Source organism: Myiozetetes cayanensis, unplaced genomic scaffold (genome assembly GCF_022539395.1).
Source record: "Myiozetetes cayanensis isolate MyiCay16 unplaced genomic scaffold, myiCay2020 scf2-11, whole genome shotgun sequence".
Lineage (NCBI taxonomy): Eukaryota > Metazoa > Chordata > Aves > Passeriformes > Tyrannidae > Myiozetetes > Myiozetetes cayanensis.
In genome coordinates, this window is record NW_026087411.1 from 108,103,062 (window position 1) to 108,125,641 (window position 22,580).

The 22,580-nt window shown below is 38.3% G+C and overlaps 1 protein-coding gene across 1 annotated transcript; it reads right to left on the bottom strand.

Moving 5' to 3' along the window:
* Positions 1-2,715: 2,715 nt before the first annotated feature.
* On the bottom strand, positions 2,716-16,764 carry LOC126640389 (WD repeat and coiled-coil-containing protein-like). The gene is made up of 3 exons (XM_050316139.1): positions 14,845-16,764; positions 6,031-6,151; positions 2,716-2,882 (listed from the first exon to the last, which is right to left on the bottom strand). The coding sequence occupies exons 1-3, from the start codon at positions 16,762-16,764 to the stop codon at positions 2,716-2,718; spliced, it is 2,208 nt and encodes a 735-aa protein (XP_050172096.1).
* Between the last annotated feature and the right edge of the window lie 5,816 nt (positions 16,765-22,580).

The following is a 22,580-nucleotide window of genomic DNA, read 5'->3' on the forward strand; positions in this document are numbered from 1 at the left end:
TTAAGTGCATCAATATGCTTTAAAGCACCTGTTTTTAAATATATGTACATAATAGCATGTTCATAAATGTGGGGGCAGTTCTATTCTTTCACATTTACAATTTTAAGTGATATATAGTATTTTTTTCATAAGCCTTCCTATAAAATTGTGTCTAATAAGATGAACTGGTGTTCTCAATTGTTACCTAATTGTGCTGGGTGATGATAGAACCTTCAGGCAGATTGGTTCCTCCTTAGGTTCAATAACCCTTGCAACATACAGCAGAGAAAAAAGTATCACTAAAGTATTACAAATCCAGAAATTCATTAAGCAGCACAGAACCAAGTTTTTTAATGTTACAGCCAGTTATTCCCTGAAGCTAATTGTATTGTCATCTGAAAGTTTGTTTGTCCTTTTTTACCTCCACCAAACAGAACCAAACCAAACTTTGATAGCTGTTCAAAGAATCTCCTCTCATTCCTGATCTTCTCAATGTTCAGATCATTTTATGGAAGAGTAATGCATGAAAAATTAAAATGTTAATGTGACAGGCTGACAATGAAATGTCTAGTTATAAGTTCTGAGTCATCTTTGACACCTGGATATTCACTGATCAGATTTTCACCTTCTCAGGGTTCCCCTGTAATATATTTTCAGTGTTTCATTACCCTCAATCCAAGTGGACTAAACTGTGGGACTATTCCTCATAGAAGATAATATTTGTGAGAAAAATTTCATTGTGGTTCTTCCTTGAGTTGAGCCTAAGTAGTCCTCTAAAGTATGTCCTCCCATCATTCTGGTAAGTTATAATTAAGTTTCATTTTGCTTGGCCATAGCATAAGTATTGTAAATACCAGAGACTGTTATGAGACACAAGGATGTTATTCAAGTGTATTTGCAGGATTAGAAACATCTGCTGCTTGGAAATTACTATGTCATTTAGAAATCTGATAATGTCTTCTCTCCGTACTAAGTCTGTGAACCTCTGTGTTACTTATTTGATTTCAGTGCTTCATGCTGATTTCAGTGAAGGAAAGCATGACTTAAACCAAAATTTTAAAGCAGTAATAATACAAATACCCTTTTGAACACAATTTTAATGCAAAGTAGCAGGAAATCCAATTAACCCAATAACTGCAAAGTAACAGATGTGTTTAATAGTTAAAAAGTCAGATTTATTTGTTGTTTGGGGTATTTTTTTACAATCAGCAGTGCTCCTCGAGGCTGCTTAAACAAGGCAGTACAAATATACCTGGCTACCCAGCATGCCTGTGGTTGTAGGTGATTTAGAACGATGATTCCTTTGTCTCTGGGAGGATACTTGCATGAGAAGAACATTTAATTCAATTAATCAAAACTGTTTACTTATTTCAAGAACTGAAACTGTTCCTTGTGAGATTTCTGGCTGCATCACTGGAATGGTACTAATGCCAAACCTCCAGATACATTAAGGTCCTTCAGAGCGTATCTGTGCCCTATGAATGGGCTTGCCGTGGTTCCCAGGCAGGGAAAAAAGACTCCCCAGGAGTATTAACAAGACCCAAAATGCATAGTATGAAAAACAACTCTTAAAAGTAGCTTAAATAAGTGTCATCCCTTTTCTGTTTCCCTGGCTGTACAGGGTGAAGCAGGCACACCTCTCCATGGTTTCAGCAGTCCAAATGCCCTCCCACACGTGGCTACTCACTACACTTAATCCACCTCTTTGCATTCAGAGGAAGAAAAGTTGGGGAGTTCATTCAAGTTCTCCCCTTATACCTATTTCTGTCACCATAATCACAATACTTTAATTTTCATGAGTCTGCCTGGCTGACCCTCAGCTGTATCTGTATTGCCTCTTGTCTCTGAGGGTGAGGTTCATCTGGCTGAGTGTAAATGTTTGTGTTCAAACCGGTCCCCCTGCTTGCTTTTGCAGTTAGTGGGAAGGAACAGGCACTTATTTATTTTTTTAATAGGGACGGTTCACCACAATCAGTTTTAGAAATCTCTGTTAGGGCATGAGTAGTGTGCTGTAGAAGTGCTTTTCTGTTTCTGACTGATCCTACAGGAGGGTAGATGAAAGGTTCAGTGTAGACACTTGCATTTAGCCAAATGAAATTTACATTCAATGTCTTTGATCCTTAATTTATCTTGCAAGATTATTTCTTTCTCTTCTGTGTGCATGTATAAGTCTGCATGCTGTGTAAGACACTGACAGGAAACAGTGATGCAGCCTTTTTAATAATTGAACATTTTCATATAAAAAAATAAGCATTTCTGAAAATGTTGCAGGTTTCCATGGGATCCAACGGGAACAGAGAAGAGAGTCTGAAGCAGTTTTCTTTTTTTTTGTTTCTCCTTCCCCATTTTCTTAATGAATATAAAAGCTCTTTAGTTGTATTTTCTTCAGCTTTTGTGTGGACAGTACACCTGCATCAGCTAGATTTGTTGTTACAACATGATTTTTAGCATAATATTGTTTCTCCAAGAACATCTTGACCACACTTAAAGTAGACATTAGTCTCTGCTTCACTGGCAGCCATTAATAACAACAGCTGTGGTGAACATCCTTCAGAAGAAATCACGGGGGTCCAGCCAAGCTCAGGATGTAGCTATAGTGTAACCATGCCACAGACTTTACAGTTAAAATACATTGAAAGTACAGAAGACAGCTTTCTAGTCACTCAGTGTCTGAGACTGCAGAATGTCTCTGTATTGCAGGAGAAAAGAAGGTCATTAGGGTTCTTTATTCAGAAATTATGTCACTCTGCTCGGTGGTCGCATTGGGATGTTTTTTTTGTAGGAGTGACCTCCGCAGACTTCTGAACTGTCACTTCCATCCCTTATGATTATCTCTTGTGTGGCTCTGAATATTAATGGCACAAAGCCGTCCTTGTCTGCAGTGAGCACAATCCAAGAAGAGCCTACAAAAATTAAGCGAAAAAAAAAAAAAAAAGCAAATGAGTGCACAGCTCTGGTTACGTAAATGTAGAAGCACGTTTGTCAAAGTCAGCCAGCATGCAAGCAGAGCAGGGCTCCTTTTTGTGCACTAAAGCCTTATTACGCTAATGACATTAAGGTCTGACAATCCGTGCTCAATACACCTTTGTGTAAATGCAGTGAGGGGCTAAATGAAAGGTCTTGCAAGGTTTGAGGCATTTTGTCCCTTATTTAAATCAAGTTCAAAGACAAGGTGCATCTTTGCCAGTTCTGATAATCTAGAAGTATCTCCATCTTCTGAAAACTCAGCCAGCCTTTCCATGCTGACTTTTGTTCTAGTGACATCTACTTCTGCTTAGCCTTTTCACTCATCTGCTCTACCCAAATGACAGAGAGATCATAAAAACTGGAAAAGCTGGCAAAGAAAATGATTGTGCTGTATTTACTCTTGAAGGCAGTGGGGGTTTCCATCTCCTTTACTATCAAACCAAGATTGTTCAGTATGTTTTCAAATTCATACAGCAAATGGAAGTTACACCTTGAATATGATTTTAAATGCTGATACAATAAAATTTCTTGTCCTTTAATTATTTCTTGAATCTTCTCATAAAGAGGATGAACAAAATCTGAATGACATTTTTAATCCTTTTTTTTCTCTGAAAAGAAACAAGATTAAAATCAAAGACCTCAATACCATTCAGATTCACTTTCTTTATTGCATAGAAGCAGAAAACAAACCTCCCCATCTTTGTCTTTTACTTTCCTTTGCAAGTCATCTTGAAAATGAAGCTATATGTACCATCTTTTTTTTTTTCTTTCTTTCTAGTGATTCATCTGTTCTTTTGGACTGGATATTGCAGTTCTTATAGAAAATAGTGAATTCTCCATTTGTCTTTATTTTTCAGTTTGACATTTTATGAAAAAGAAAAGAAAATCTGTGGTAACTGAAAGTCATTGTGGGAGCCCTTGTATGACACACTTTCCTTAGAGCATATCCTGTCATTACTGAGTAGGGGCATTAGCTGGGATATGAAGGAAAGAAAGCCCTGATATGTTCCATGTTGGGATTTCAGATTTTGGGAGACAAAACTGTCTTTGAAATGGAATGTGGAAAAAAAAAAATGTAGAAAATCCAGAAGAAGCATGTTTAATTTTTGTCCCCTCCTTAAACTATTAACAAAGCACTTTTCCAGGCTGAGACACTATTGCATGTTGTCATGTCATCTGTTACATCATAAGAAGATTGTCATTCTGAACCATGAATCTTTAATCTTCTGCTCTTAATACTTTCTATCTAATTCTGGACAGACTTCAGGTTCTCTGAGCAGTGGACCTGAAAGTGGAAGTTCTATTGTCCAAACGGATGTTACGTTGTTGGTCAAATTGATGAAGAATACTCTTATGTCAAACTCTTGGGACTTCCTATTTTCATCCCTTGTAAAGGTTTGAAATTCTCTGTGTCATTGATAACTTGCTTTGCAGCATATCCCACAAAATATTGCAGTGGTGGAGAAGCCTTGTGCAGAGTGTAGCACCCTTTTGCTATGAACAACTATTACGATGATGATGCGCCAAAAAGAGAGACTTCTGTGTGCTGGTAGCAGGGCACTCCATGACAGACTGTATTTAGCACAGGTATTACAGTCCTGGGCTTAAAGGGCAAACAATGAGCCTGAGTTTATTGCTCTGATGATCTCAAAAGCCTTGCTGTGGGCATGAATTTGGCCTGAAGCTGTGAATTTTTTCCCGCCAACCTATTAAAGTTTAAGTGTTTATTCATAGTAAAAAAGGCCAGGCTGTCATTACGATACAAGCATGCTCTTTATTACATCCCCTTTAATTATATAGCACTAAAGAATGGGAGTGATATTTTTAAACTTCACATTTAATATTCATGTCTGATGTCAGAGGAAAGTTTTAGGAACATAAATGTGTTCCAGCCAAAACTGCATAAAGAGCTGCATAACTACTTCTACCCCCAAACTGATAATTTTGCAGGATTTTGCTGAGTTTTAGAAAGATTCTTGTTTCAGTTTTTCTTTTGTTGTAAGCAAACAAACTCAATTTCAGAAAATCGAACAGAAAGAGGAAAATGTTAGGATGATTCTGAGACATTATCTTTTTGATATCTCTGAACTCTAATGCATGAAATTGAGGAGTGGTGTTCTGCTAATGAAATATTCAACTGTTCTATAGAGCTGAAAATAGGTTTTCTCTGTCCTGTTGTTTATTATGGGCATTTCTTTCCAGAATCAAGAGCTGGAAATACAGATCAAAAATGGTCTCCTTGCCCTGCAGTGCTGCATTGTGTTACTGTAGAAGGCTGTTGGGAAATAGCTCAGGCCTTAATATCAGGTAGAGCTTTTTCACATGTGCTTCCACTGCACTGCACAGACCAGGGAGACTGCTGACAAAAATAAGAAACCTGCATATCCTTATCTTCTGGAACAGCCTCAGAAAGAGGACCATAGTAGACTGTGATGAGAAAAACCACCAGAAGCAGTACAGAGAAATGGCTGAAAAATGACTGTGTGTGTTGCTGAGAAGGTGACACACAGGAACCAACAGGGACAAGGCAGTTCAGAGGCCAGTCTGGGGCCATGGTTTCCCTCACAGCTTCTGTACTGACAAGTTAATCAGTGGTAGGTGGCAAAAATGGGAGACTGGCAAATAAGAACATTGAGCTTCATTGTTTATCTTACATTAAAAGAGTCCCAAATGCTGGTTGATACATAAATATATATATAATATTCTGAGAATTAATTTTTCACCAGCCTACACTCTATTGTCAGGTCTGGCATAAGCTTGTAAAGATGGGTGAAGCAAAATACCATAAGGTCTCAAGGCAGCACTTGTACTTCCAGGTAACACAGTATGCTGATTATTTTCTCAGCCTTGCTCTGTAGAGGTATCTAACATACTACTCTGCTAACAGGTTGTTCTGCAGTTACTCAGCATTTAAATGATTTCAAGAGACACTCTGTTGTATTTCAGACAGGGGAAAACACACACTTGTCAGAAAAAGTCATTTATCTCATTTTACTGTAGTCTGGAGTAATTATTCTACCACAAATGCCTCTTTATACTAAAGGTCACAGGTGAAATCAGATACCAGAAATAAAAAGAACTTACCATGTTTCATTTCAATGACGGGCAGATCAAACAGCTGCTGGACTAAACTCAAATGGATCTTGCCATCACAGAGGAGAACATCTTTTGTTTCTTCAGTAACCAATCCGTTTGAAAAGCTTTTCTTCAAATGCATGTGTATAAAAGAAAATATCTTGTTAATGGCTTAGACATTGAGCCTGAGTTCTTTTAACCATTCCTCTGCTCATACGCCTTTCAGTTCTTTAGAGATTTTGCTTTTTCTTTCTCTTTGTACAAACTCTGCAGTTTATACTCGACATCATCATGCAGTGCCATTCTAAACAAAATCTCAGTCCCATGTGAGGATTATGAAAATGCCTCTTTGCTTTCTGTTTTGTGAGCTGCAGCTCAAAGCTGCATCAGCCCTGTGTGTATAATGTACTGGGGCATGTGTCTGTTGGGCCTGTCTGCCTGAAGAGTCAGTTCAGTGGCAGGGAATGTATCATGCCTGGAATAACGTTGTCCAAGATGCTGCCAGGGCAAATGAGTACCGTGCTCAGTTTCAGCTGGATGCGTGGGAGGTTTGGATATCCACTGGTCAGCTAAAGTAACCTCAGGGTTATTTTGACACAGGGAAAATTGCAGAGAGACTGGACATAGTGACAGCTTCTTCCCTGAGAAGCTGTAATAGCAAGGTAGCTTGGGAAGGTGAGGGAATGTATGGATTTACAGTCCTGGAATTTGCCCTGACATTTACTGAAAGAACACACTTGAATGCAAAGTGGGTTCATTCGTGCTTCATGAAATCTGCGTGTCCCTGAGAATTGACACCTTTATGTTCCATCACTCTGGTACAAGGACCACAAAATAGTCGAGCTACTATGGTTATGGAATGGATATATATTTGCATTTACCTTTTCTGGTCTGCTTTCTCTGGAAAGTCATTTTAACTTTGAACATTTTCCAGTGACTTAATGTCATTATGAAATATGTGAATGGGACATTTTCTTCTAAATAACATTGTTTTACTTTGTCCTCTGAATTTAATTTTGTCCTTTCCTTTGCTTTCCACCAGTGTAGTTCCATGTGTTGTGATTTGCTTTGTTGTTTTTTATTTCTTTGCTCTGGCATCTTTATGTTTGCAATGCCCCCATATTGTACGTATTTGTTATATGAGTAAACAGTCTATTTACCCTATTTCCCAGACCTTTCTGTCTTGTACATTTAGAAGAGATCCAAGGTAATGTTTTAGAAGGGGTTGAATGGATGTCATCTATCCTGACTCCTCTTCTAGTCCTACCCTGTCTGCGTCTACTTCATACCCTTGAATCTTTGTTGCTAATGTGAAACTTACAGTTGAATGAATTCACAACTGCATCTTCTATTCCTGTGCACAGTAATCTAACCTTTGACTAAATAAATGTCTCTTTTAATGCTTGTCTTCATTTCTAATTGTGCTGTCTTTTGACAGTTGCTCTCTCAGTGAACATGTGCTTTTTTGCTGTGTAACAACCTTTCTAAATCAATCACTTTCACTTTTCTGTACATAGTATCTATGCTGTCATGCAGCTACATTGGATTCCGTAAATCAGAATGTCTACTGACTGTTCCAAAAGTCTTTTCCACCACTCTGCTATAAATTGGTCATGCAGATAGTCTATGGCTGATTGTTATTTATTTATTTATTATGACTTATTTTATATATAAGAACAATAAAAAAAATCTTTCCATTAAAAATATGAACTTTCCAACTTTCAAAGGTCTTCTTATCTCTTTTCCCATTCAAAATAGCCAGAAATTTGCTGCTGCATAATTAATACAGGAAATACCTAAGAAATGCATCAAAGAAGTATAATTTTCTTAATCAGAAACTTACAGCAACCTTTTATTATAGCTGTAAGTATATAAGAGAATTTTTTTGTCTCTTCAAATTATCTATTCTATTGTATTCTATTCTATATGCTATTGAACCTAAATACACCTAAAACTCAACGGGCTGAATGTTCAGCAATGAGCAGGTGCTTAGCATAGACATTGCAAGGATGCTCTTTGCCTCTACGGGTGCTTGTGCAAAGCTTTTCACTGCTGCATTTTCATGCTAAGAACTGCTTCATTTTCCTGATTTCAGATTGAAATAGCAGAGTTTATTCAAACTGATACTTCAGTTAATGAATTATAGAAAAAGGTGGACTGTAAAAGAGACAGGCACATTGCCTTGACCTGCGTGGTTCGTTTTTTTCATTTAGATATGCTTCAACTCAAGAATAATCGAAAAACCAACTCTGCTGCTGTTGACTTTAAATCAATTGAATGGAAATGTGTACTACCGATGACTTTGCTCTAGTTTGTTTCCTACTTAGCCTTGCACATTATTGTTGGAACAGCCATTGGAAGTGGAAGATGTTTTTGTATATACAAAGCTGCATGACATTTGATTTTTATCCTAAACTGTATTTCAATTACAGACCTCAAAGATTGTCTCAGAGTTGTCTTTCATCACTTATGAGCATTCATATGAGCTACTCTCTCTGTCATATACTTCTATTTATAATGATAAACTGATTCAACTTTACATTTATTTTTATTTTTTGACAAATTCTGTCAGGTCAAGAATCTTCCTCTGTTTTAATCTTCTAATTGTTTAACCTTTTTTGTTTAATGCTTAGTTTAAGGATGATAACGTGCCTTCTCTTTCAGGAATGTGTTCACACATGTCCTATCACAGATTACCTGATTTAAACCCGTGCACTCTTGTAAGGCAGGTAACTCTTAGTATTCTCTTTTTATAGAGGATCATACCATTACACAGGAAGCTTAAGAGATTTACTCAAGGTGATGGAAGCAACTTGTGACAGAGTTAGAAGTACAACTAAAATCTCATCCCAGTATTTCCCATTTTCATGCCTTAACTCAAAGACAATTTTCTAGGCAAAATAAATTTAACCCACCTCTTCCCAAAAGCCATGTCTGGCTTTGCTGTGTTGCTATTTATCTCCAGTAGAAGCCAAAGGACTTAAAATTCTCAAACTGAAATCCATTATGCTAGTTGCTTTGTCCTAAACCAAAGTTTATTGGTAGACTAAGAACATATTAATCACAGAAGAAACAAATATATTTCCACATGCATGAGTGAGTATTAAGTTTCTTTAGCCAACTTCCTGTAGTATGTCAAGTCAACTCTCCCTCAACAAAAATCCAGCAAAAAGAAACCATCAATTCAATAATTGTTTTCCTTCACCCATGTCAGCCTGCCCCCAGTCAGATTTTATAGCCTGTAAAGGGTGTTCTGGGCAGCAGCCAGCCCAGAACAGCAGTGCCAAACTGTTGTTCAAAAATCATTTACTAAGGCAAAAAGGCATTAGATGTTACATACACTGCATGTCTGCATGATAAATGAACGTGTTTTCCATCTCTTTTTTGCACCCCACTGAGCTGTCAGCTGGAGCTGCTTCTGCATCCTGACCTTTTCACCATTCGTCTTGTATTTCCTAATAAACTGCCCACGCTTGCCTGGGTGCTGAGATCATCTTAATGAACTTAAATTCAACAACTGATGAGACAGTGAGGTAAATAAGAATGTGCTACCAATCAGTATTGCTTTTACTAACACTGGGTTAATGATCAGTTCAAGTCTGAATGTGTCTTTCTTGCCATTGGATGTCTAGGAATGTAAGTTGTTTTCCAGATGAGGCCTCCCAGCTGTGTGCCCAGTGCTGCATTACCTGCTGAGTGATGTGCTTCACTGATGTACCTACACACCGCCTTTGTTCTTTTCATAAAAGTATCATATTTTTGATTCATAATCATCTTGTAGTCGCTTAACACGTACAAGCTCTTGTCATCCTTAGTTGTTTGTAACTAATGAATACCCAGTTTAAAGCAGAAATTTCATCTGTTAATCCTGGAATATATCGCTATGCACTTCGTACTAGTTCATTTAGTTCAATTCAATCCTTTTCTTTTTAATCTAGATGCTAAGGTCATCAATTTACAGGTGTGATATCCTTATCCTCTATTGAAAATACTACTGATTTAATGTCATATGCATATTTTATTAGCATAACTCAGCAGAGCATTAATGAAAATTTATGATAAGCCTGAAGCTCAATCATGAGAAAATCCACTAGTAAATTTTTCCCATTTTCTTCTATATTACTATAATCATTTACTACCTTCCTTCCAGCTGATTCCGTAACCACAATAACCTTATTTTTCTTCTATTAATCACTATACTCTGCTGTTGAACAAATAATTTCCCCTGTAGCATAATTTCAAGTACTGTACTGAATTACAAGTATTTTAAATATTCTTCATCTCCTTGGTGTTAAAATTCAGTTCTTATATAAGGGAAAGATGTCAGGTTAGTCTGTCCCATTCCCTGCATTGTATGATGAGTAGTGCTGTGGTTACCTAGAACTGTTTTCATTCTCTTAAAGCCTTGATTTCAGCTCTCCATGTTTTACTCCGATAGTTATTTCAGGTTTGATACCTTAGTACCCATTACTCAGCTTGCTTTTACCTTGCCCCCGCATTCATTGTGCAGGATGAGAAAAAAACCTAGTAAATTAGCTACATGTGGGGGTTCTGGCCCAGAAAACAATGAACAGGGACTTAAATAGATAAGGAAGAACACTGAGGAGGAATGAGAACAATGATTTTTTACATTCTGTGTCTCACTGAGCCTTGTGCATCATTGCCACAGGTAGTGGCAATTAGGTGTTCACCCTGCACTGCTCCCTTTATCTGTCATGATTTCTACTGTTACTCTGATTCCTGCTTGATTTTTGATGCATCCTGGTTTTATTGTGGTGGAGATCTTAATACCTTTTCTTGCCCTTATGTGGGACATTCCGATTGCAACCTTAATTAACCTGGCAGAGAAGCATAAGCCTGTAAAATGTTTACGCTGGAAGAGATCTCAGGTGCTCAGAGGTGCTTAAATCCCAGTGCAGTTTGCGTTTATAGCACATCAGCATTGCAGGTGATATGATACTGGGATTTCTCTACTCGTGGCTCCCTGTTAATAGTCCTGCAACTATTGTTTTCAGATGTACTGTCCTCTAAGATATACATTTTGTGCTTGTGCTTCCATCATCTTTATACTTTGAGTGGTTTGGTTTTTTTAACTCAGATCTTTACTTTCTTTGCACAGCATGAAAACTTGGCTTCATTTTTGACACTGCATGTTCCTTTTCTTTTGTGTCTGTGTATCCAACAAACAAATCATTTGCTCTAATGAAAGGTTTTGTGTCCCCTCTGCTTGTCTGCTATTGATCAGTTTCAGAACATTGTTGACAGAATTTGTTCATAACAAATTCCTCAACCTTTGCTCAAAATGTTATCCATGCATTAATCACACCTTCTCTTGACTACTACAGGTCTTTCTTTTACAGTCATCCTAAATCTCTTCCTTCGAAATTTCAGGATAGCTGACTAGTTTCTTACTCCAGGGAACAGTCACATCACCTCCCTCTTCCATCATTTTCATGACTTACTTTCCATTGCTCAAGAGTCAAAATTGCCCTTTGGATTTTAAGAAAGGTTCATGGTCTTATTACAGCTTATCATTGCAGCCTGGTCTTTGCTCATTTTACTGTGCCCCCTCTTCCAGCCCCCTTCTTTACGTCACGTATTCCTATCAGAAGAATTTTACTGCCATATGTTTGGATCCTCTCTATTAATCTCCCAGCTCTGTGTAAAAAAAAAATTGTTTATTTTATAGCTGACCTTGGCAATAAAGTTGCCCATAGTAAATTGTATGAGGATACTATAAAAGTAAAAATTTACTTGTGTGCAATTATTGTGAGTCCTAAGAAAAGAAAGTCATTGTGACTGATTGCTGAAAAATATTTATTTCCTGTTTAATTATGCAATAAATGCTCTCAGTGATATACACTTTTGACATAGTACTGCTCGTGAGCAAAATGTAGAGTTTTAAGATATTAAGATGAATCTTATTCCTTCTGGAGAGGTTTGCCTAAATGCCTGTAATTTCAAATCCAGATTGGCTTTATTTCCACTGTAATTAGCTTTTGAATGAGACCAGTTTAAATATTCTGCAGCTGTTTCTTTTCTGGAAGAAAAGGATGATAAAAGTATCTTTTTGCAAAATGAAACAGAAACAAATCTGTGACAGATCCTTTTCTTTTTTTTTTTTTTTAAATTTTTAAATAATATCCTCTTATTGCATTTGTCTGTCTGGCCTCCCACACTACCCTGAATCACAAGTCTGTATGTGATGAAAGAGCAATAATATTTGCTTTTCAGGGTTGAATGATCAAGTTACCTCCGGTGGCTGAATGCTATTACACAAGTGATAGTGCAGTGACATTTCCAAAGTGTGAGTGATCGTGATTTTCTTCTATGGCTGTGGGCTACAAGGAATATAAATTCTGGTAGCACTGCATGGACGTGACTTCAGAGGAGTTATAGCCAGGCTTGCACTAACAGGATAAACAAAGGTTTTGAAGACTATTTAGTGAGCAGATATTATGAATTATTAAGTAAAAATGTTTTGGTTTATTGTGTTCCAAGCAGACCTGAAAACACACATAAATATGTCGATAATGCTTCTGCACAGCAGTGTTCGTAATTGCTCATTAATTATTGCTACGTTTTTTTCTATTGTGTTTTAAACTTCCTTTTATGTTTTAAATGCATATAGTTACGCAGTACTGATCATTATATTTTATAGAACAATAGGTTTCTCAATCAGGATTGAGCCTCGGCTGTGCTGGGGATTATACAGACACTTAAGAAGACACGCACTTGGCACAAAGAGCTGAAAGATAATGGCCATATTATTGACTGGACTGCAGCGTTGCTAAAGCTTAGAATGTTTTCCACTGGCTGATATTTATATCATACGGCAATAAAGCTATTTCCTGACTTTTTGCACTGTGAACACAAAGTCTGGCTGGAACCCACAGCCCAGCTGGTCTCTGAGCTCACAGTGCGCTAATCAACTCCTGAAGGAGGAACAAGGTTCAGATGTCTGAACCTAAACTAATCAAAACAACTATTTTCTCTGAAAATTATTAGCTGCCCATGAAGCAAATATTTCCCTGTCTGTCTGGAGACCTTTTTGCCAAGTCTATTTTTCATTATTTTTTGGCATCATGCTGTGATCCTGTTAGATTTCAGAACAGGGGCTGAACTATGCAAGGCATTAGTTGAGACTTCCCCAGGAAAGCTGTGCGTGGAAAGGCATTTAAGTGGCACATTTTCTGAGTCATTATAACGTGGTGCTAGCAGCTCTTGCTGCTGGCTCCATGTGAAACTAACCTGTTCAGATAAATAAGTCTTCCTTTCTAAGTGTAGTTTGTGTAGCAGTATTTTAGAAGCACTTCTTTTTCTTTACTTCCAAAGGAAAAACCAGATTAATTAATTCTTACTACTTGTGCAAGCAAACATGCACAGCGACTTCAGATCTTAGATTATGTATCACAAATAAAACTTCTCTTTGGAAAGGTTAATCCAATTGAATCCTAGAGACAGGGATGCTTGCTAAATAAATAAGTTGATTTATGTTAAGAAATCAGAATTAATTCGAACATGCTGAAGAACAGAAGGGCTTGCTTCTTGGCCAATAAAATCCTAAATTATTTAAAATAGATATGTTGTTTTTTTCACCAGAATTTGTATAATGTATTCAAGTTAAATTATTGACTAATTCAGATCGAAGGCTTTGCTTTTATCCAGAGGAGACAGCATACTAGAATCTGCTTAAATGCCAAGTAAATGATTGCTAAAAACTAACTAACATGATTGAATTGAGTCACCATTCCCTTAATGAGTGTTTAAGGAGGGGTACTTAGATGTCTTGATGGAATTCTGTAAAGTAAAAGGAAGTCAAATTTGTTCGAGAAGTACATACTTCAGCATCATCACAGTGTAATGTATTGTTTTGACACAATGCTGTTTATGTTGCAGTAGATAAGAATGCGTTTATAATTGGCATCTACATCCTGAAAGGGACTCTAGTTTTAGCAGCAATACCACTATCATCAGCATGTTCAAAAATTTGATCAGGATAGTGTTAGTGTTACTGCAGATAATACTAAGAATAGCCAGAAATAATTACCCAACCTACATTCCTTAGCTCAAATTCTTATTGAAGCCAGTAGGAAATTTGCCACAACAAGGGTTAGATAGGAGCATGATGGTTTGACATTCTTCTATTTATTTAATGAAATGCTAATTACATATTGATGGATTGGGTTTTTGTTTGGTTGGTTGTGATTTTTTTCCCAGAAAATTTTAAGTGGCAATATGTTTTACAAATTGAGCACATCCAGCTCTGTGAAGATTAGTGGTGAGAAATCAAAGTAGGAATAAGCCAAATTCATGTCATGCCCATTTGAATTTTCCATAAATTGCAATTCAGTGCTTTGTTTCAGTCTTTCTGTGAGTCTGGCTATCTTCAGACTTTGGACTTGAACTTGAGTTTGAATTTATTATGTTTCTGGTGGGCTACTACCACCCTACTCATTGGCTCAGCTCTGCACTAAACTAACATAAACCTCTTGTACATTAACAGCTCTTTGGCTCTGTTCTCTCTCTTTGACAAATGCACACAAAATCTGCCAGTGTTCAAGACAGCTGCACATAGACAAAGAACAAACAGACAAAACTCCCATGTGAAGTATTCTCTAAGCTACCCACATCATCCTGAGTTATTGTTCCAATGACAAACTATAATTCCACTTTAGATTAAACTTGATGCCAAACCAAGGTTGCACTTCTCATGGGTTGATAAGACTTAAGTTCTTCCTCTTGATTTAAACCTAAATACATGCAAGATTGTTTAAAAGTTTAGTGTCCTATTGCAATATTTTTAAGCTGATAAAATGTTACCTGGTAAGTGATATGAACGACGGGTGGTTCCTGTGAGCATGGATAGGCCAACGATATCCTCCTTCCGTTTCTGGCGAAGTCTGTTATTTCAGAAAGACTCACTTGTAACTCATTGAAGCTGCCACAAAGTCTCTCTAAATTTCTAGATATGTGACCCACTCCTCTTTCACTTGGCAAATTGTTGTTTTTAGGAGAACTTGGTGTTTCTTGGATCACATTGAACTGCACTTTAGGGGACGTTGGTCTGCTGGAAATCCTGGTAGGTGATCCAAAACCACGAAGAGACACTGAGCGATTCATAGGTTCAGCATCCAAAGTTTCCAAGGCCACCAAGGAGTCACCTGGAAGCCTTTTTTCATCCAGGTCACTCACACTTGATGAAGAGCTCTGCTCATAACTAGGGCTCTTTACTTCTTCGATGAGTCTTCTCCTACCACTTGGTGATTGAATAACTGTGCTTCTTGGTATTAACAGTTCCCTGCTTTGACGCTGGTCTTCTGTAGCAAGACTTTCAAAGAACTTTCTTTTTCCAGGTATATTAACAGAGGATTCAAAGTTATGAAACGTATTCTGCTTAGTCTCAGGCATTGCTGAAGAATTGTCTTCCAGCAGCAATTCTTTGATCATAAGACGTATTACATACCTGTCTGAACTTGTAGATGGAATGAGATTAGGATCAGGGAACTTCTGCTTACCAATCAGAATCAATAAGAGTTTATCTGTTAAAAAGCATAGGCCTTTTGGTCTTTCATTTTTTTCCAGCTGGATTTGTTGAATGTGAGGCATGCAGGAAGAGGTTACTGAATACACCAGAACAATGTTAGAAGTATTAGAGGCTACTGCCACAATCTGAGCTCTAAGGTCAAAAGCCATTATATCAGGAACCAGAATACCCGGGATGGTGACTTTTCTGGTGGTGGTTACTTTCCTCTCAAAAGTCACCAAGATCAAGTGTGAAGAATCTTGACCATTTGTTGCTGCAGAGTCTTTGCGTTTCAGAGTAACGAGAGGACTGGGATCAGACCGACGGTGGTTTGCAAGGATATGGGTTAAATCCACGGGACCTGACGAAGAAGAAGCAACTGAATCACCACCTGATCTGTCTGAATCTATGGACTTTCTTCTCGTGTCCAGTGAGTATTCCTCATCACCGAGCACCAGAGCAGAGTGTGAGATTAAAGAACCCGCTTCTGTACCAGACGGCACATCAAATGCAATGCCTGCATTGAAACCACAGATATTATCTAAAGGAAGCTCAGTAGCTACAGCAATTTGGAAATCCAGTGTGGCTTCTATAGCACAAATATAACCTCCCACTTCAAAGACTGGGCAAAAGGAGCAGATATTTAGAGTTTTCTGAGCATGATCCCATATGTAGGAGTGCAGGGCACTGCCTATAGCAACTACTAAACGATTACCATCCTTTGTCCAGCAAGCACAGTGGATGAGCCCACTGCTCTTGATATCTGCCTTAACCCGTGTGTTGTCAGTACGAACAGCATGCAAGACTGAAGCATCCCGTTTTGTAAGCACAGCCAAGACCTCCTTCTTTGGATGCCAGACGCAGCCCTGAGAGAGCAGTGGGAATGGCTCACCAACTTCACAGGTCTGAGAAATCAAGGGTTTTTTCCTCTCTGCAGTGCTGTAGCCCAGCTGCCAAATGCTTACGTGCTTTTTGTGCTGAACAGCAAGTAGAGCTGGGATGTCTGTAGAGCAACATGGACCCCAGTAAAGCCCATGAACGTGGTCAAATTGGCCAAGAACACTTGAGTCGCCAAACTTCAGCTCTCCGTTTTGGTAGTATAAAGCAGTCAGTATCACTTGTTTCCCATCTGTCCAAGCGATTCCATGCATCGGATGGATGGCCTGATATAAAGCATTGAGGCCAGTTCTCAGCAGCTTTGCCTTTCCCAGCTCCATCTTCTTAAGATTTCTGTCTAATGGTGGTTGTTCCAAAGTACAGAATCCACAGAATTCACCTGTAGTTCACGATGAGGAAAATTTTTTTGCATGTCTCATTCCCTTCCTTTCCAGAATGAAGTTGTTTTTTTCTGCTCATAATCCAAGAGCCTATGTTGTGAACTCCTTCCCTGTAGGCCTGCAGCTGCTCTTCTAAGTATAAATCCATGTCAAAGCTGCTTTGGCTGTGTCTTTTCCTGGGAGGAGTTACATCTTCATGTGATGGCTAACAAGGTTTAACCAATTACTGTGCATTTTCGTAGAACACTATTTTTAACTCTTCACTGCTGGGAATATATTTAAAAATAACACCCTAATACCTCGACCTTCAGTGAATGAAGGTCTTTAGTGAAGAGAGAGATCATAAGCTGTTAAGCCTAAGTATTGAGCAACAGCCTGAAATAATGACCTGACACTTCTTTCAGCCAGCCTTTGAAGGATAAAAGAAGATTTAAGCATAACTGAGAACTGTATGAGGCAGATTGCAATCTCTGATGGGCAGCACCTTTCAAAGATACAAGATCCTAAGTGGTTACGAAAAGAAAGTAGAAAAGGAAATCATGCTCTGTTCAGGTAGCAGTTACAAGAGAATCAAGGAAGGCGAGATTTAAAAAGAGGAAAAAAAAAGCAAAGTAGTCAAGAAGCAAAGACAACTGATTAGTGATTAGACTCCATTTTATTGGGACAGATTTCCTGGCTACAAATATATATTGATCTCTTCCTTGGTCTTGACAGCAACCTGTATCTGAGGGCTGTTCCCTCATCATATGGACAAAATGTGAAGGGGAAGCCAAAATTTTCCTGTTTCTCTTAACTCTGCAGTGTCTACAATATGTAACATAACGTGGTGCAAGATCCTTGAGTTGACAAAGACCCAGAAGAACCAACTGATAAACTCCTGTAACACAGGGGGCCCTGTGAAGATATGCCAGTTTGGGTCAGCTGTGCTGTTTCAGGCCCAGAGGGATTGCCTTTGGTGTCTCCACCCTTCCCTCCTCGGTGCATCCTTCTCTGGGGTTACCTTGGACAGAGCTTGCAGGTCACTGAGCATAAATGGTCAGGGTGGGATTAATTACTTAAATATAAGCAACCATTGCTATTTTCCGTGCCCTGGGATATCTGAGACAGCCACACTGGGCTGGCAGATGTGGCATAGGGCTTACAGAGGAGTAGTGCCATTCTGGAGTGGCAGCTGGCAACAAAGAGATGATCCTTACATAGTCCCTAGACTGTCTAAGATGGCATTAAAAGCTTATATGCAGGTAAATTGAATCCCATCCTCAGCATCTTTTTGTAATTCTTGTTTTACCAGTGTGTCTCCTTTCAGCTTTCATGTGTGTCTCTTGCTTTTTACATTAAAAAAAAAAGAAAGTGAATAAATTAAACCTGGGGAGAGGTTTACTAGTTATCAGTGTAAAAACTATAGTTCAAGATGTAAGACTTAACTATACAAATTCTGCATCTTTGGCTGATTTATACATTATATATTTTTATAGTACCAACTGGGGGAAACAAACATCTCATTGAAGGCGGTTGGACCTCTACTGTAAGAATTTTTTTAATATCCTTTTTCCAGATGTATTTACTGAGGATGCTTAGTACCACTAAAGAATTCCCAAATGTATGTAAAGTAATCAACTCACATGCTCCTTCACAGCTACTTGCTTTTTGTGGATTATTTTATGAAAATTACATTCAAAATAAAATCTTTTTTATATTCGTCAAGGACAGACCAGAAAGGATGACTGGAATAGGTAAAAATTAAAAAACTAAATAAGCAGGTTAGAAGGTTAGAAGATTCCTTTTTATGCAAGACTTCTAAATTTTTGGTCTTTGTGCTTCTGGTGAAACCATGTTTTTTAATGATTTTACCTTACCCATTGCTGGCACAGATGCCACACTGCCATACATATTTCACTGGGAGCTCTGACTACTCTGTGCTTCCTCCAAGTGGTAGTAGGATTATTGTGTCATTTATTAGTGGCAACATCTAACCCATAGTAGTTATAGTGAATAGGTTACATTAAAATACAATCCCAGCAGCTCCACAAATTGGCAGAGTCTGTATAAGATATTTTTGTTTTGCTTTAAAATAATGGTGCTTCTTTGCTTTGCTGTCTTCTGGATGTATTTTGCTGAAACTGATAAAGCTATTCTTTAGCACAGCATCTCATCTATATTCTGCACCATTGTGCTTTAAATATCCTAACAAAACTGTGTTGCAGCTGGATTCTAGCAACCTAAAATGTGATTTGGGTGCAGAAACTTCTTCTGCCTCAGTGTGACTGAAACGCTCAGATATTTCGCTAAGGATGATGTGTGTTCTGAAGCTGTGCAGACATCTTGAGAGCAGGGACTGACTGTTCATGTGGAAGACTGGACTTTATTTGCGGTTGTTTTGGTTTTTTTCATTTCATCATCTCTTAAAGCACCCGCTCTTCAGCAGTGTCTCTGACATTATCAGAGGCTGAATCTGTGAGATTCGCCAGTAACAGAATCATCCCCAGTCTGGAATTCAGGTCATGTCACAAACACTGAAATCTTGCAAAATGTTTGCAGGAGAGCCACAGCGAGGTTTTCATCTCTCTCTGAAGACATTAGTAAATAGGACTTCATCTGAAGTACTTACGTTAATTTATAGTTCATTCTCTAAGATTTTCAGATATGAAAATGGCAACATCCACAAAGTTCTACTGGCATGGTAGAGAGCATTAGTTTGTTGTGGCCTTTTAAAAAATTTCTAATGCTCAGTGTTCTTGAAATCTGCAGGGTTTGGACACACTGTGAGCTCTATTGTGTAGCAACTGAGCTGGAACCTTGGTATCCATTTGGGATAATATTTGAGGATCTCAAGGAAAATTCCCTCCCATGGTTCATTCTGTGGGTGTTTTTCTGTGGGAGGCAATAACGTGGGCAAGGAACTTCTGTGAAAACAGAATCATCTGGTAGCCCCACAAACACCATATATGACAAAATTCCTTTGAGATAAGATTATCTTTCAGATTGCATCTTTAACAAACTGTAAATAATGGAAAACTTGGAAAATATACAAATGGTAAAAACCCATAAGTTATGCCATGACTGTAGAAATTAAACAAGTTATACCGGCAATCAAAGCAGGCACAAGGTGAATATAAGAGACAAATCACTTTTTTTGTCACAGCATCATCTTTAAAAGCAGGATAAAAATAGAGAGGAAAAAACAAGTTCCCCTCATTCAGCTATTTTATTCTTCAGGGGAAAAAAATATAAATAATATTTCTGCATTACCCTGGCATGCACAGATCTCTATAGCACACACTCAGAATAAAGGCTGGTAATTGAAAACTCTCCTGGCAATACCACAGTCTTCCACCGAGACCCCGGAAAGCAACACAAAGAGTAACCTGTTTCAGAAATCTGAGACACTCCAGTGTGTGACTGGAGTCTTTCACCGACAGTGAGCTAGATTCTGATCTATTATCATCTCTGTGTCTCTGATTAACTTTGGTACAACTCAGATCAGAATGCCACCTGTGGTTTAAATGAGGTGTTTCAGCTGGTTCCACCTTGGCTGGCTCTGCCCTGCAGTGTGATTCCAGACAGGTGCTTTGGAGGAGATGGTTGTTAGAAGTAGTGTATAAAGTCCCAAACTGAACACTGAGGTGCACACAGCTGTCAGTTGGTAGCCATGAGTTCCTGTGGTTCATAATGAGTGCTGGAAAATTAATCCAGCCTTCGCCATTGTGGAGGGTGAGCTGCCCCTTTTATATAATACTGATTTTATATTGCTGTTTTCCCACGTTACTCTACTTGTTATTCAGGGAAACAGTGAATACTTTTTGTGTTCAATATGGATAAGAGATAATGAGTTTGAGGTTCTTAAATATATTTACCTGTCTATTTCTTGTCCAGTGGGAGACTGGGATCTAAATATCTCTGTGGATCTGAGTTCAGAGCCTTGCTGGAGAGGCTGAGTTTCAGACTTAATTTTCTCCTTTACTCATGTAAAATAACTCTGCCAGGCTAAATCTTGCTTCAAGTTGATTAAATTGATGTTAATATTCCTGGTGACTTCAAAGAAAGACAGATCCAGCTCAATATGTAATAAAAATGTAAGAGTAATAATTTTTGTAATACTAATTTAACTCAACTTTATGAAATGTCTAATGCTTTGTGGTATTTTTACTTCAAAAGTATTTCTATTTAAAGCTACTCAGCATGATTTCACCAATTTGAGTTGATGTGTCATTTACTTCAACACTTTCAAGACGCTTGAGTATTTATTTACATAATAAATACATATTAGATGTCCTTATTTTTCCACATGGACATTTCTTTGCCTTGAGATCTGATTTTAAAAAATAGTTATCTGTCATCAGCTAACTGGAACCGAATGTGAAAGTGATGCACAGTTAATAAAGACACGAAATCCGTAATCTGTCAGAGCAGATCCACTGATCACGATATGTAAATCAGTGCTCTTCTGACAGAGATGTCTCTGTGTGCTGTTACTGCTCTCAGAATAGGATTTTACCCACTAGCTACACATTTTTGTACATATGTCATGTAAAGTGAGAAAGCTCTAATGGAATATTGTGTTTTTTACATAAACATATTTTAAAAACTGTTAAGAAGTGTGGTTAATTAAAAAACATGTATGCAAATTATTATGTAGAGGCCAGCCCCTCATCTTTTCTATGGAGGCTATATCCAAACTAAGGAGACTTCAGGCAGGAAAGCCACTTCTTTATAAGACTATTTTTTTCATACTTGCAGAGCCTTGATCTTACCCTTCTGGAGGGGCTGCCTGGGCCAAGGGTAACAGGCTGGTTTATCTGTCATCTGTAAATATCATCTACTATGGAGACACATATGATGGAGGAGACACTGCTAGAGCAAGACAAAGGTTTTGCATCTTCTTGTAGAAGTTCACAAATTCTCTGAGCTCTCTTCCACACTCAGGGATATGCTGCTAGACATCAACTCTCCAAATGCCATGAGTGTATAACTGACTGCAGGGAGCCCTGTGATGTGGGACCTTGGATTCTCTGAAATCCTCGTCTCTCAAGGAAGGCACAAGGGATCCTCCATCACATTGTTCCAACCTGAATTATCCATCACTCTTGCAGAAATGTTGTCAACAGTTCTGTTGATGTTTGTGGCTCTTGGAATTCGCTCTGTTCTGTAACAGAAAAGCAGTTCTAACATAGCAGTTCATCACCTTTGAGGGAATAGAGTTGGCAGAGCATTTGTTAATCACCCAATCTTCCCACCACAGTGGGACTCCTGTGGTTCATTGGAGGGAGGAGAAGAGAACCAAATCTTTCGAGAAAACCACTTCATCCTTGCTCCCAGCAAGAGCTTAATGTTTTTCTGGCTTTCACAACACTAAAGCAAAACAGGTGAGAAATTAAGAAGGAAAGCACATGAAGGGATAGTTATGCAAAGATCATCACAGACAATGATACTCATTTCTCATAATTGTAGGTGTGGAATTGATCCTACAAATTAACATTTCTGTGCTGAGGTACATATATATGGCTGCTTACATGAAGGTAGGCACCTGGGCAACAGAGCTGAGCCTCAGCTCTCTAACGCATCTCTAGCCATACACACTGTAGTTGTCTAAGTCGGACCCTGCTTACTGACTCACTTAAAAGTCAGTGGTGAGGAATAGATACTTTTAGGGCATGATTCATTCCATCCTGTAGTACCTAAAATAGATGAATAGCTCTTGCTTTATGAGCCTATCTGAGGTACTCAGATAGGGTACGGGTACGAACAGATGAATGCCA

Excerpts from the sequence above, each read along its gene's own strand:
- LOC126640389 (XM_050316139.1), bottom strand. The coding sequence starts at position 16,764 with ATGGAGCTGGGAAAGGCAAAGCTGCTGAGAACTGGCCTCAATGCTTTA. Across the intron at positions 6,152-14,844 it reads TCGTTCATATCACTTACCAG|AAAAGCTTTTCAAACGGATT; the intron begins GTAACATTTTAT and ends ATGCATTTGAAG. Across the intron at positions 2,883-6,030 it reads CGTCATTGAAATGAAACATG|GCTCTTCTTGGATTGTGCTC; the intron begins GTAAGTTCTTTT and ends TAATTTTTGTAG.